The sequence below is a fragment of the Syngnathus acus genome, chromosome 22 (assembly GCF_901709675.1).
Source record: "Syngnathus acus chromosome 22, fSynAcu1.2, whole genome shotgun sequence".
Classification (NCBI taxonomy): Eukaryota; Metazoa; Chordata; class Actinopteri; order Syngnathiformes; family Syngnathidae; genus Syngnathus; species Syngnathus acus.
The window spans coordinates 2517697-2533222 of NC_051106.1; the positions used below are offsets into that span (position 1 = coordinate 2517697).

A 15526-nucleotide genomic window follows, 5' to 3' on the forward strand; every position below is an offset into this window, starting at 1 on the left:
TTCCCAACAAACTGATTGTGGTAACGTGTCCTCTGAACACATTGGTATAGACTGACACCTGCTGGCCCATTTTAAAGTTCATATAGAGCATGGAAAAAATACCAGATGATGGCACAAGAGGACATTTAGTTCTGCGAGCCTATACTGCCATCTGCTGGATAACTGTATGTTTTACGTGGGCAAATAAATGAAACAAAAATATATTACATATAGTATTTTTTGCCTAAAAATTCAAAGTATGATTTATTTATGGCAACATTGTGAGTTAGCACAACAAAACAAACAGGTTGTCTAGTCCGATTCAATTAACATAGTTGCTTTAACTTTTACCTTTCATTGGGGCAATACAAGGTTATGTACTAAATTCTTGTTTCATTGTTGTAAAGTCCAACTTTCAACCATTTTCAGTTGTGTTAAAAAAGTCAAACATTTGTTAGAGAGGACTGTCATGCGCCCAAGAATGTTTTCATTCAGAGTTTGTCATCACGTCCAAGTTTCACATTTGCCCAATGACCCCCAGTATACAGGTTATGATTATTTATTTACCAACGGCCCATATTTCCACCTGCAGACTGAACATGTTTACATATAAATGTCTCCAAAAGAGAGTTCGCTTGGGTACCCACTTTGTTCTGGTAGTCAGGCTGCAGAATTCACGTATGCACCCGCTTATTGTTTTTACACTAAAATAAAGAATAGTTCAGTATTTTTATGTCCCTGTAGGTGTCAAGAGTTTTGGAAGTACTAAAATTGAAAAACAATGCTTACACTTAAAACCGTAATGTCCAAATTGGAATGAAAATATTTCAAAATTGATGAACAAATTAATAAATCATCCAGTGTCTGAGGTAAGGAATCCTCAGCTCATTTCTTAATGATGATGGCATAACTAGCAAACTACGTGTTCTCAATCACCCGTGACCTCTCGCCTTGTCAGGCAGGCTGATTCTGCAGACTTGTCATCACTTTGCACCATCTTGTTGATGCTATCACGGTGTCAGCATTCTCGCTGCTGAGAACTTGATATGACCCACAGGGCTGAAAGGTGAAGAGCAAAACAATGATCTGTTGGTCCATATCCAGAAAATCAATGCTAAATTCCAACAAAAAGTGAGAGGTCACTTTCTTTTTTAAAAGTATGTCACATTAGGTACTGCTCATTTTAGTAAAACATGGTAGTAAATTTAAAAACAAGTCAGTCCAAGCATTTCTGTGGCGGGGGGGGGCTGGTTATCGTCTCCAATCTTGAAGCCAGCTGGATGTGTGAGTACAGAAAAGAAAAGAAAACTATTAACAGTAGCCCATCAAACCTGTCTTCCAGGACTTGCTAGTACTTGTTTGGGTTCAAGTTCAGTAAAGGAGAAAGGGGCAAGTGCGGCTTAGTATGAGTCATCTCAAGGCAAGCAGACAGTCACACATTCATTCTAGCCTTTATATCCACAGAATTCTTTTTCGTCTGTTTCAATATTTTCAATTTGACATTTTACAGCAGGTATCGCCGAACATTTTGGAACTGAGCGCTACTTCAAGGCTACTGATGAATGCGAACGGCTGATAGCACTTCTGAAATGACACTGTCAATGTGAAGACACTGAAAACTATTTCTTATAAACGTCAATGTGAAGACACTGAAAACTATTTCTTATGAACGTGTATCAACAATGTTTTAACGTGGTAAAAACAGATAAATATCAATATGCAATACTTTCTCTAAATATGCGCTAGTGTTCACATATTCACAAGATTCCTAGGAAATCCCAATATGCTCTCATAGGTGAGTTATCTTTACAACAGGCCTGTGTGGTATGAATAAAATATAGCCACAATTATGTTGATGTTATGTGCTAACACTTAGCATGGTACTGTGTTGACACTGGACCTGATTGATGAGCATTATTCAAATCATAAACATTTAACATTGATGAAATCATACCAATGTAGATCAAATTTCGAAATAATTCTCAAAATATTAATATAAACTTCACGCAAATAAAATTTTGGGATGAGACACTTGACGATTTTATTTTGATGTCCCCTATACTTACACAACAGTCAAAAAGAAATTCGGAATGTTTCCTAGCTAGGTTAAAGATACAAAGACATTTGCAAAACGAAAAAGTGCGGCTTGGTTGTCATAGACACCACAATAACATGAACTCAAAACACACACAGAGCTCAGTTATGTTGAAAGAAAAAGAAAACGAAGCATACAGAAAACAAGACAGTGCCAATTTGTTAATCTGACATGTTGAGGGGCTTTTAATGTGAAATGCATACTTGAACACTCCTGTCACATTTACTGCAAATCATTGCAAGTTCGAGAGAATCAGATTACGGTGCACATGCTCTTTGACACCAAGATGAGCTTCTAAAAAAAAAGGAATAATAATAATAAAAAGGAAGTGTGTGGTTCTGTGTGGCCCCCCCTTCATCATTTACTCATTGCTCATATTGACGCTGAGGTAATGAATTTAAAATATATTTAAAAAATAATAATGATGAAAAAACATACCCTCTATTTACCCTCTCCTTGACATTTTATTATACTTCAAGCATTGAAAGAAGTTGTCAGGACCCATATTTACCTGAAGACTTGATATGGGCCTGCAGGGAAATCAGTCAATGGCACTGAAATTCTTTTTATTCAGAAAAATAATATCACAATGGCTTATCTTTAATTATGATCGCAACACTCACAAAGAACATGGGTTCTCAATCTTACTAGTAAATCATAATACATCATGTGTTCTTGGCACCTTTCAGTTGAAAGGAGGAATTATGTAGTTCCTGGCATGTTTTCATGAACTAAACATCCAACACCACAGTTCTTGGCGATATATTTTGTACGTGGCTTTGTTCATACATACAATGGCCACTAGAGGGCATTTGCCACCTAATCTTCTTCAATATATCAGGTTCCTGAATTTGGTCACAATACAGCAGGTAGAATTTATGCAACCGGTCGCAGCCAATATTGACGATTAAGGATAATGAAAGAAGAACTCAATCACATTGATTATCTGGTTATTATATTCAACATCAGGTTTTTCACAAAACCAAAACAACTGCAAGGTACAAATATTGATATGGCTGACAGTAGGTGGTAATGGTTAAAGTAAAATACAATACAAATTGGAAAAATAGAATAAAATAAGGAAGAATAACTTTCAGTAATACATGTTTTAATTCAAATATGTCATTTTGTGATTGATTTGCTTTCAGAAAAAATTAAATCAAAATACATATCACGTGAAATAGCTACATGGAAAAAAATCTATATGAAAAATGAAATTTATAACCACAATTTATTCAATAGATTACTATTATTATTATTTTTATATTATTATTATATCTATTATATTTATTTATTTTTTAAGCTGATTGATTTTTTCCCCTTTTTTCTAGCACATCAGTTTTCTTAGCTATTTTCATGTTTTGTTTTTAGGTTTGACCAATAAAAGCTTGCACAATACAGATTTTACCATGCGTTGACATTTAACTATGACGTTTCAGAAATAAAATTCCACTTGTTGCAAATCCCAACTCTTAATTCATAAATATAATGAAATATATTTCTATATAACATAATAATATCCTTCCATCCATTCACAACTTATTCTATTCATATTATTTTTATTAATAATACGAAGATGATTTTTACTTTGGCTCAATAAGTGGTGAAACATTAAATTCTTGAGTCATTAATTGAAAGCTTTCTATTTGACCTTAGTTCACTTCCCCTCTTCTCTCCTGTCATTTGTGATGGCAAACAATGTTTTTCATTTCACCGTGCTTCTTCCTTGTGCATTGATTTAAATGAGCAACAGTCTCTGTGAAAACAATAGACAATGGATGTCAATTAATACTATATAGGTGATGGCCGCACGAACGAAGGAAGCTGTCACCCTTGGGAGATGGTGGGGGGTGGACTCGCCTCCTTGGAAAAACGGGGGAGCATTGAGGGGCTTTTTCTTTGCCTGCAAGTCCGGACTTGGTTGCAGACCTGTCTGTCCTAACTCAGTGCAAACATGTCAGACATTTCACCACCAGGATGAGTGAGCTCAGCTCCCCCTATAGAAAAGTGAACTGATCTTTACCTCGCACTGACTGTCAGCTTGAAATGCTCCCAACATAGTATCAAATGTACCCAAGCTGCTTCATTAGTTTTTAAAAGGCATGAACTTATTCTTGCTAAACGCCGGCATGCCGATGAGAGAAACGAGGGATTCCTGAAATATGCGCTAACCGTAAAATAAATAGTAATTTTTCACGAGTTGAAAGACAACGTCTCCACATTTGACCAAAAAATAACCATGTGGGCTGAGGTTCTGACATTAGGCACCTACACATGTGCGCTTAAAGGTCCATTTACAGGTGTGGCTCTGTTGAATGTGGACAGCATTACAATTCACAGAGGACGGACATAGAGTTAATTAAACCATCAGCGGCAGGACAAACAAGTGTCCATTATGCGGACGCTGGACTCCGGTTATACAGCTTTCAGCAGAATACCTCCATGACAGGTGACCACAGGCAAGGAATACAGAGTGTGTGTGATTCAGGACGTCCTGAAAGCACGGCTATTGCGGGAATATACACAGGACACCCAAAACAAACCCACTTCTCGCCCTAACTGGCAAGCACACAAGGGTAGAAATAAGGGAGCGTATTTATGAGCATATGGTTCAGTGAGGTCATAGTACAAGGCCAGATCTCTGTGGGCCACCAGGAGAGAAGTCATGATGACTATTATTTCGTTTTGAGACTTAGGAAATACCAATACTGGAAGTGGAGATTATGAAGAAGAAAAATCCTGCAGTTGGTCTCAGATGAATTTTTGTCTTTGTTTTGGGTCATCGTAAAAAGTGTTTGGTGGCTCAAGTTTTTCCTCACCAGCCACATCCAAGCCTGCTTTTATGGATGTTGCTTTGTGTCTTGTGCCACTGTCAACTTTGTCCAGAAAAGCATCCTGCCACCAAGTTGGAAGCAAAAAAACTTGTCTCGTTATGCTGCAGAAAGAAGATTCATTTGAGATGCCTTGACATCCAGATCCTGCTCACTTGATTCCTGGGTGACCTCCACTGGCCCTGACTCCAAGATCAACATTGACAAATACATGAGTTGAAAAAGTAGAAAGTCTTAAACGGACTATGAGAGAGCAGGACTGAGTTAATTCAGTTTTGATGAAAAAAGACATGATATTTGGCAACCAAGGTCGGCGCGCACACAAACACACAGTTCCCCTGTGTTGTGACTTTAATTTTGGCTCTGTGAGGAGGTCTCACTGAATGATAAAGGGCCTGGTTTTGGGAAGAAGACACCCGGTTTTCATAAGGCTATTAATCTTAAAAGCAGCAGCTGTCAGAGCAAATACATTACCCCTATTCCTGACATAAAGAAGATTTTTCCAAGTCCTTGATTTCTGGTTTGGCGGAAAACAATATCACACTGCCTCTGATAGAAGGCCTTGAATAGCCCTTTCCAGATTTCTCCATAATGGATTCAGGATTCTTAAAGGCACAGTCTTGCAGCAATTCATGACACACAATTTGCATTTTCAGTTTAAAGTGTATAAATGAAGGCAAGCCTGTGATTAGATGTGTCAAAGCTGCATTTGAGTCGTGAAACCGAAGATGGAGAGAAATTTCACCTGAAGGACGGCACAATGCGTAAATAAGGAAAAAAGGTACGGAGCTGAAAGTCAAAAGTTAATGTTAAACATCAGAGCAGACGTGAAATGAAGATTGTGTACAAGGCTTATGTCAACAACCATGTGTGACCCACAATTTTTAAGTCTGTGGCTGATATCCAAGCAGAACACGCATGAATCAGCAGCAGCTGTAGATGAAGTCTGAAGTGCTCCCAAAGTAATTAGGTTCCTCCACTAATTGGTAACAGACCAGCAAAGTTCCACAAGCTAACAACAGACAACTATAGACGGACTCAAATGTGCACGCAACTATTACAAACTTTCGACTTCAACCAGCTGAAGACAATGTTTCCCACCGTGCATTCACCAATTTTTTTTTTATTATAACCTGTACAAGTCCCTCTAAAGTTCTTCAACGAAACAATCTGGTTTCGATAACAACATCAAAAACAGTTCACAAAGATAAGATTGTTATTTTGTTCAATATAAATCAATCTATAACGGCATTAGAGATTCTCATTTGAGTAAGTCACAACAATTTGAAGAGTTCAATTCAATTCTGTTGAGAACATGGGATGGATTGCTAACTGCAGTTTGAATATCAGGTTTGGGCGTTTTTCGTTTGCCATGTTTAGACAAGAGGCTTGAGCTGGGAAAAAAAAAGAGCAAGTGCCATTATCTTGATTCACCATGTAGCTGCTCGACCCACCCAAAACCACCCTTCTTAATTACCGAGCCCACTCTAAATAGAACTATAGTTTGCAAAAAGAAATATCCAAAGGACTTCAACATCAATTTGATTGCTGACGTCAATATGAATGAGGAAAAAATTGACTGAAATAGCATTAAATAGCTTGGAATATAAAATTAAAATAAACATCACACAACACTGAATGGTAAACAATTAAGTTATAATAGACACTGGACAACACCACACGTACTGTGTCAGATCTCTGAAGTAGCATTGACATTATTGTTATTGTCAACATTTTAGTATTTTCTAACATGGCTCTCACACGAGAAGCACTGTGCACTCATATTAATGATATTAAATATTGAAGTACTTTCAAAGTAGGCCTTCAAGAGATTTGCGGATTAATGATCACTATATTCAATTAATGAATGTTACGAAAGTAATACAGGTTATTTCAAAATGCCAGAAAAATATTATCCTTTTGTTGCATGGTATTCTAGCCACTGACATCTTTGTGTTTTTGCAAACGTTACTACCGACTCTCATCTTGTGGTGGGAAAAAAAAGTCAATTTTGGACTAAAATAGAATTTCAAATCAAATCCTCATGAAGTTATTTTTCCATATCTTGGCTGCCATCTTTGTTTTCTGAAAACAAACACATACACTGTTCTGGACCAACTGTGACAATTACTGCCCAGACCTGATTGTGACCTATTGTGGTAGTGCAAGTTCTCCTTTATCTGTTCAGGATAACACATCTAAAAACAAATGGGGACACCACACCTGTTCTTCCTGCAGTTTTGCAGTGCAAGTTAACATCACTTTTGGGGCCATGAGGAAGCACAGCATGTGAATGCTAAGAAGCAACAGAAATGAAAAATATATATCAAAAAATAAAAGTAATAAATAAATAAATAAATAGCATTACCAATTAAATCAAAGTCAGATTTGTCTCTAAAGTGCCAAAGTAGCAAATGTTATGTAACACAAATAACCAATAAAGGAGAACAATTGGAGGCTAAACAGGATAAAACTGCTTTTGAGTTAGTTTAGTGGCACAAGCGGAAAGGTGAATAAAATATAATGTGGCATTAACAGGAAACACTCTTGCCTCCAAGTAAATTGTGTTCAGGTAGAAGAGCAAATAAAAAAGAAAGTGCAAACATCTACTACTTAACTATTACTTAATTCTTTCCTGTATAAATGACAAAAGTCCCAGATTGTGTAAACAGAACTTAATGTAACAATTAGACGAGAACATATGAAGACATATGAGACGTGTTTATTGAAGGTCACAAGCAATTACCCAGCCTGGTAAAAACTGGCATGTCTCACATGGCACCGCTGCACACCCTCATTAGGCGTGTTCGACAGCCCAGAGTGGCGCTTGGGCCTATAAAAGAAGTCAGCTTGCTGTCCCCCAGCCTCCATTTTAGCAAAAACTCTAAAGCAGATATCATCACCTGGAATACATGACGGTTAAACTGAAGTAAGGGGGGTTTGCATTGCAGTACATTGGTTGGGCTTACCCCGAAATATGAGCAATGCTACGTTCTGAAATGTTCTGTTGTTCGTATTTAAACAATTAAATTCCGTGGCAAATGTGATTTGAAAAGTCAGTGTTTTAATGTATTAAAGCACATCGTCCAGGTAATATTTCTAGCTCACTGAAGGGGGGGGGGGGATGGGCAATATCACTCTCACACACTAAATAAAATATAACTTAATGGGTATTTAAAGACGACATACATTCAAGAAAGGAATCCTTGGATGACACACTAAACCAACACCAATATTTACTGAGGGGGTTTGGGAGGGAAGGGTGGGGGAATTATTGCACCTTGCTGGTGTCAGGTGGTGACCAAGTTTGTTCAGGAAACACCTTTTTTTTTTTTATTTATGTTTTATGCTTATTGATTATACACTCATAATATCCTCACATCAAAAACCCATTCATCCATCAATTTTCTATACCGCTTGTCTCCACGGGGGTGGCGGGACATCAAAAACCAAAAATTAAAACATTTTGTGAAACTTTTAATTACTATTAACCTATCTAGAATCTCGCTCTACTTTTTTTTTAAGAAAAGGGAGCCGTTTAATGAAATGATCAGTAACGTTGCTGCCCTCTTTTTTTCATTAAAACGCTACAAAATACGATCTATCCATTTTCTGAACCGCTTCCATTCTCATACTTTTAATTCGGTTTTGTTAAATAAGTAAAGTGACATTCACGCGGTTTTCATTTTGCGGTCGACGTTAAAAAAACTACATTTTGGTGGTTATGAAAAAAGGATTCTACTTTCGTTTTATGCGAGATTTCTTTTAGCGCAACACCATTCAACATAAAAGGAAATTGTTCATGTGTTTTGGGCGAAAGGTATTGGCGCAGTGTTCAATAACTTTTATTTAAACTGCCAAGCGGAACCGTTCTCTATTGTAATTTAGTTTCGGATATTATATTTAGATTTGCAGCTTGTATTTCGAAAGTTCATGTATGTACAGCCATCAAAGTGAAACTATTCACATGCACGATAAGTGGTAAATGTAATGTCGCTAAATAAAAATGACCATCTGCTTATTTATGCCACTGTACATGTTTTATTCGAATTTGAAATGATTAAAACCATGCAAGGCCACACACATCATTAAAACCAAAATTGCGCCATCACGCCAGATGATTTGGTGTTTCTTTTCCATCTAAACACCTATTTAAAAACATTAATTAATTAAATAAAACAGCTAGAACACAATCAACATTTAGGCAACATTTTACATTATTAAAATATAGAATTTGAATATCAGCTTGCTTATGATAATATAAAAAAACAATTCAGATGGAAATACTGCCTTTTGAACATTGTGACAAGAATAATTAATAATAAAAGATATTTTCAAAATTCGGTCGTTTAATTATATTTTTATTCATTATAAATATAAAGATGTCTTTTTATAATAAAAAAAATACGCTCGCACTCTCGCTTTAACTATGAATATATTATAGCTCAATACATGTTTATAATAAAATCATTATAATTTTTTAAACATGTAAACGGCGTACCGACCTTAACACAGCCAGAAAGCAAACATATGCAATTCTTCTGATGTCCAGCTGGAGGAGTCCTGCATGACAACGAGATTAACACACACGACTTCAGATGGCTTGCACTTAATTTTGGGAGCAATTCCAAAGATACAGCATGTGTTCTCTTGCGTGTCTCGTGACACAAAAAATAGTGCATAAGCATAACGGGATTCCATGTGCTCCAGTGACGACGACACGACGATGATGATGATGGTGGTGGCGGTGGGGGTGCTTAGTGCTTGGAGGTATGGAGGGGGTTAGGGTGCTCCACCTTGTTACCTTGAGGTCGACTGTAAGGTTTTACAAGACCCATTTTGCGAGCATATAACCGATTCCCTAGCGTGGACGGTCTGCAAACATGCTGTGATAATGCACGTCTGTGGAATCCGCACTGACAACCCCTAGTCTGGAAAAGTGGGAAATGTATAGCGTTATCGATTACACGAGGCCACTCGGGTTTGTTGCTCTGGCTCTTTCCTATTGTAAAACTCTGCAGCCCCAAGCCTCTGCAGACATTCTGCACAGTCAGCATGTCGATTTATTATCTGGGGAGCAAAGCAAAATAGATAGATAAATAAATAAATAAATAAATAAATAAATAAATACATACACACATACATACATACATACATACATACATACATACATACATACATACATACATACATAAAAAGAAAATGTCTTCCAAAACCGCTTCATCCTCACGAGTGTCACAGGAATGAATGAATGAATGAATGAATTGATTAACGAATGAATGAACGAATAAATAAATAAATAAATAAATAAATAAAATTATTGAGTTGTAACTGATCAGCAATATCATGAAAACATCCAATAAATAGTTGCACATACATCTCCAAGTTGTCAATCTGTTGCATGTATCTACATTTTTAATTGCATGCCAATTGCAACACAAAAAGGAAACAATATGCATCAATGTATTGATATGATCTCAATCATATTATGGCTTACATACGCATAATGTATACTTTCGACAAGCATTGTTGATACATTCTTTTCCGTTTTAGACATTTGGTAGCACTTAAAAAAAGCTGGTTTACATGTCGAAATTGCAACTCCGACATTTTTTTGTCGTCGTTTTTCTTTTTTCTTCAATACGTTTGATGCCCTCTGTCATTCCCGCGTATGCATATATAGTGTGTGTATATATATATATGATTGGAGTTCTTACCAGGAGGCTGCATGTTGGATGAAACGTTTCCCCTTTCTGCCACTTCCCCTATGCAAAATACTCCAGGAGGCTGCACAGCTCCAACCGGATGAGGTTTGTATTGGCTGACAGCTTTGCACAACTTTGGGCAACCAATGAAACCGAAGCACAACCTCCGCGTAGAGCAGCTACGATTGACGTGGAGAGGACGCGTCAAATTAATTCCAGCAAAGTCCGGACTTCCCGGGATAACTTCAATTTGCTTTTATCGGATGAAGATCACCTTTGGCGGCCACCTTTATTGCATGCGTCTGAAAGGCGACAGAAGAACATCGCGGTGCTGCAACTCAGGGACATTTAAGTGGACTATTTTTTTGTTCCACTTTATTGTGTGCGTTCACTCTGCCGCCATCTAAAGTGGGTTCGTGTACTTCCAAACATTACGGAACGTAAAGAGGCAAATGGGTAAGGCTGCATCTTATTTACTGTACGCTTGGTTGGTTTGAAGTTGATGGGAAGCGTGTCCGCGCTCACCACGCCTGCGTAAAAAGTCACAATTCCCCTCCAAACACTGCTCACCATGCGCGTAATATATGTGCATTTTTGTCGAGTTAAGAAAGCTGCAATTATGCCAGCACTGCTTAAAATGCATCGTCTTTATAATTGAAATGGAAAAAAAATACATTTTCTTTATTTATCTTCAATGATCTAGAGTGCCAATCCAAATATTTTATGAACACCATTTTTTCTGAACAAGACAGTTGGAGGTGCTTTAAAACATCCACTGCACTCGTTGCAAGCATTTTTATTGACACAAAAATAATCTGTGCAAGGTTATTCGAATGTTTTTCTTAATTCCTTCTGCGTTTGTGGTGCAGAGCAAACCTATGGAGAGGTGAACCAACTGGGCGGTGTGTTCGTAAATGGAAGACCCCTGCCCAACGCCATTCGGCTGAGAATAGTGGAGCTGGCCCAGTTGGGGATCAGACCCTGCGACATAAGCCGGCAGTTGCGCGTCTCGCATGGCTGCGTGAGCAAGATTCTGGCGCGGTACAACGAGACTGGCTCCATTTTACCGGGCGCAATCGGTGGGAGCAAACCTCGCGTCACGACGCCCAACGTGGTGAAAAACATTAGGGAATACAAACAGAACGACCCCGGGATCTTTGCGTGGGAGATCCGAGACAGACTCTTAGCGGACGGCGTGTGCGATAAGTACAACGTGCCCTCGGTGAGCTCCATCAGCAGGATTTTACGCAACAAGATCGGGAATCTGTCCCAGCCCAGCCAGTACGAGAGCGGCAAGCAAGCTTCGGCTCAGGCCGGCCTCCCTTACAACCCCATTTATCCTTACTCCTACCCCAACACCATGTCACCCGCTGCCACCAAGATGGGCTCCCCAGCTGGGATGCCGGTGACGGCGGGACACTTGAGCATCTCCAGGGCCGGCTGGCCCTCTGCACACACCGTCAGCAACATCCTCGGGTTCCGAGCCTTCATGGACCCCGCAGGTGAGCGCAACACCTCCCGCGGTGCATTTTTTTTTCCTTCTGCACAACCTGTTCGGCCGCAGGACAATGTGTCCATTAGGCCACTTTCAATGGGCCTTTTCACGCATGACGTGTGTGCAAACACCTTCCTCACCAGCTCGATCCCCTCTAATCCCCCAACTGCTCGTTATAGACTTTTTCTCTTGACCTTTAAAGTCATGCGTGTTTTTTTACGCTTTCAAAATGGACATATTTGCGTTAACGAATGTTTGCGCGTTAAAATGTTAAACAAATAATTCACTTAGATAAATGTTGGACTACAAATAATGAATTAATCAAATGCCGTTTTATTTATTTATTGTAATCATTATTAGCCATAATTTATTAATAGTACATAAAATTACTAGATTATATATTTTCGTGTTTACAGTAAGAACGCTACACGTTTTTAGAATCTGTTTCCAGATTATACTAGATTAGATTTGTGATGCACGTCATTTACAGGATAAATGAAAAATCTTACCATTTACTATTTTTTTTTTTTTAAATGTAATCTTACTTTGTTCCCTTTTTTTCTTTTTCTCCCCTTTTTGAATTCAGCCATTGCTGGGACCGAGGGATATCCTACCAAAATGGAGGAATGGAGCAGCGTCAATCGTGCAGCTTTCCCTGCAGCTCACTCAGTCAACGGCATCGATAAATCAGCCATTGATGCTGATATAAAATACGCACAGGTAACAATGCATTTAATACAAACAGCATTTTTATGAACAATTCCTTGTCATATTTAGCCTATCTCATGCAGAGGGGCTCCATTCAACTCCAATCCTATTACAGGCAATCCGTTTTTTCTTCTGTGTATATTCCACAGCCGACCTCCACACTGTCGGGTTATGTCTCAGCGTGTGCATACTCCCCCACAAACCAGTATGGGGTGTACAGTAGCCCAGCGGGCGGCTACGTGGCGCCGGGTCACCACCACTGGCAGCCCCAGAGCCCGGCTTTGTCTCACCCGGGGAGCGGGATGAGCATGCACGCGGGGGAGATCCACTCTCCGATGGCCTTCAAGCACCACGCCCGAGAAGGTACATTAATAGTAGTGCCGTATTTAAATGAAAATACCACATGCTGCATAATGACTTTTCCAGCCACCAAATCTTATAATGCTCAGCCACATGGCAATTCGCCAATTAAAATGAATGCCTCCATTGGCCATTTTTTTTATGGTACAGCTGCATTTTTTTTATCAATTTGTGCCTTCACAAACTATTATAATAATAATTAATCTCAGATTTGAATCACACTAGCAGAGAGCTATTCATTTAACACTATGATTTTTAATATGATTATTGTTTGGGTTGTTGTAGAAAGGTGCTATATGTACTTGTATGCTGTACTATCATACATAAATAATAATATTTTAACTTATATAATTAATAGGCCTATACCTTTCTTACTGCATCAGTCCAAAATCATTATCAATAAAATTACAATTGACTGTATTTATTCTAAAGTAGATTTTACTTTGTAAAGCATATCACACCTCTTTGGTACATTAACCTATGTGCTAAAAATGTGGATCCACAAAAAATTCAACATATTTACAGTATCTACGTATCTTTATTTTTTTAATTTCAGGAGAAAGAAAACCTCCCAGTCCGCTGAGCAAGCAGCAGCAGCATGAAGACTTGAACAGTGTGCATGGACTCAGTCTCCCTACCTCATCATCATAACCGGGACTTTTACCAGCTTCCTAATCAGATTTAACTGAACTCATTTCAACTCCAGTAAGTCTGAACCCAAACAAACATGGGCTTCTCTTCATTTTGTGGATGCAGTAAAGCCAAAACAGGCTTTAATGGCCTTATGAATGTAAGCTTGCATGGATGGATGCATCGGTGCTCCGCAAAGTACAACTATTTTGTCATTAAAAAGAGAAAAAAAAGTTCTGCATGTCCAGATCATCATTGATAAGAAAAGAAAAGCTGTTAAACGTGTTTTCATTCGTGCTTTCAACTCCATTCTGCAGTCATGGAAAAAATATTGAATATTTGCCAAAGCTTTAATTATAAATATATTTTAATAATTTCATTTTAATATTAAAGATAGTATTAAAAAATATTGTTTTTTACACATCTTATTATAAGCTCAATAAACATAAAGGGATACGCTCAAAAATTCTCAAAAAAGGAAGACTCATGCTTTTTGGAGCTCTGAACAATTTTCTCGCAGCAGCCTTGAATTATTTTTGGTGGGCTGTTTTTCATCAGGTCTTGCACTTCTCTGCTTCTAATGGCCTGCAGATCTTACCTAGGCTTAGTCTAAGAGTAGGGCCTAATTTGAGTTTCCTGGAATTATAATATTTGTTGGTTATTAAATGGGTTCTTAGTCGGAAGAGCACTCAGGTGTAACCACCCCACCTTTCCAGAGAGTTGTGTACAGTCTGGGCGCCTTCACTGATGTTATCTTACTGGTAATGAAGGCTGCCATGATGCAAATCTAAGGGGTGATGGCGCAAGTTGTGTGTGGCTGCAGCAAGTACAGCAGATCTACTTCCACGAAGCCTCTCCAAGTTTCAGAAAATAAATTATAAGCATTTTCCTCATATCTCCTTCCTACTAAACTGCCATGTTTGCTCTGTGGTCTTCTCAGAAGTTTTTAATAGACTCCCTGACCAATTTATGAGGGCTTGTTGTCTGATGTCACTGCTAAGTTATGCTCGTTTCTATATGCCAATGTCATTAGTAATGAATAGAGTCTTCTCAGTGCCTTTGAAATGTTTTTGAAAAGGCTGAAAATATTTGATGGAAAGCAGCTTATGTCCCAAAAGCATTATTAGTGTGTACTGAGCGAGGTTATATAGGTACGGAAAACTAATGAGACAGAATTGTTGTTAATATAGTAAAAATGCTTCTGGAAAAAAAATCTAACTGAAATCTTACGTTAAAAAACTATAATTACTGAAAAATGTTTGTTGTCTTGGTCAATTAATATCGCATGTGAGCTTTCAGGTTTCATTAAATGTATTTAAATGTATTTATTTTGGTATGGAAGAAAGGTCAAATATTTATTTCAAAAATGTAATTTGCTTTACATGATATTAAGTGACCTTTTTTTAAACTTTATAGTCAACAAATACTCGTAATAGTAAAATAGTAAAACTAAAATGAATAAAAGCCAAACCAAAACAAAGCCAGTCAAAACAAATTAAAACGAACTATAATAAAAAATCCAAAATGATTAAAACATGACCGTCTCACTTTAAATGTCATCTGCTTGACTGCTACCAAACACCTTTACCTTAAAGCCACTATTGCACTTGTGACATTCAGGTGACCCTTACACCTGAACTGAGGTGTTGTCATTCTTTTCTGCAAACAAACATGCAAGATTGTGAATTAAAAGAGGACTGTCCGGTCAGGAAAGAATGTAGTT

At 38.0% G+C, this 15526-nt stretch overlaps 1 protein-coding gene and 1 long non-coding RNA gene across 3 annotated transcripts; one reads left to right on the top strand and one right to left on the bottom strand.

Moving 5' to 3' along the window:
• Nucleotides 1-230: 230 nt before the first annotated feature.
• Nucleotides 231-10699, bottom strand: LOC119116524. 2 transcript variants are annotated; one of them, XR_005096288.1, is made up of 3 exons: nt 10623-10687; nt 9411-9975; nt 231-1038 (listed from the first exon to the last, which is right to left on the bottom strand). It is a non-coding gene; the product is annotated as an uncharacterized LOC119116524 (long non-coding RNA). The 2 variants fall into 2 exon arrangements; XR_005096287.1 differs by lacking the exon at nt 231-1038 and having other exon boundaries at nt 3393-9975; nt 10623-10699.
• Nucleotides 10700-10801: 102 nt separating this feature from the next.
• pax1a (paired box 1a) lies at nt 10802-14025 on the top strand. The gene is made up of 5 exons (XM_037241962.1): nt 10802-11066; nt 11480-12112; nt 12692-12825; nt 12963-13176; nt 13730-14025. Exons 1-5 carry the CDS (start codon nt 11063-11065, stop codon nt 13822-13824), a joined length of 1080 nt encoding a protein of 359 aa, XP_037097857.1. The 5' UTR covers nt 10802-11062; the 3' UTR covers nt 13825-14025.
• Nucleotides 14026-15526: the final 1501 nt, after the last annotated feature.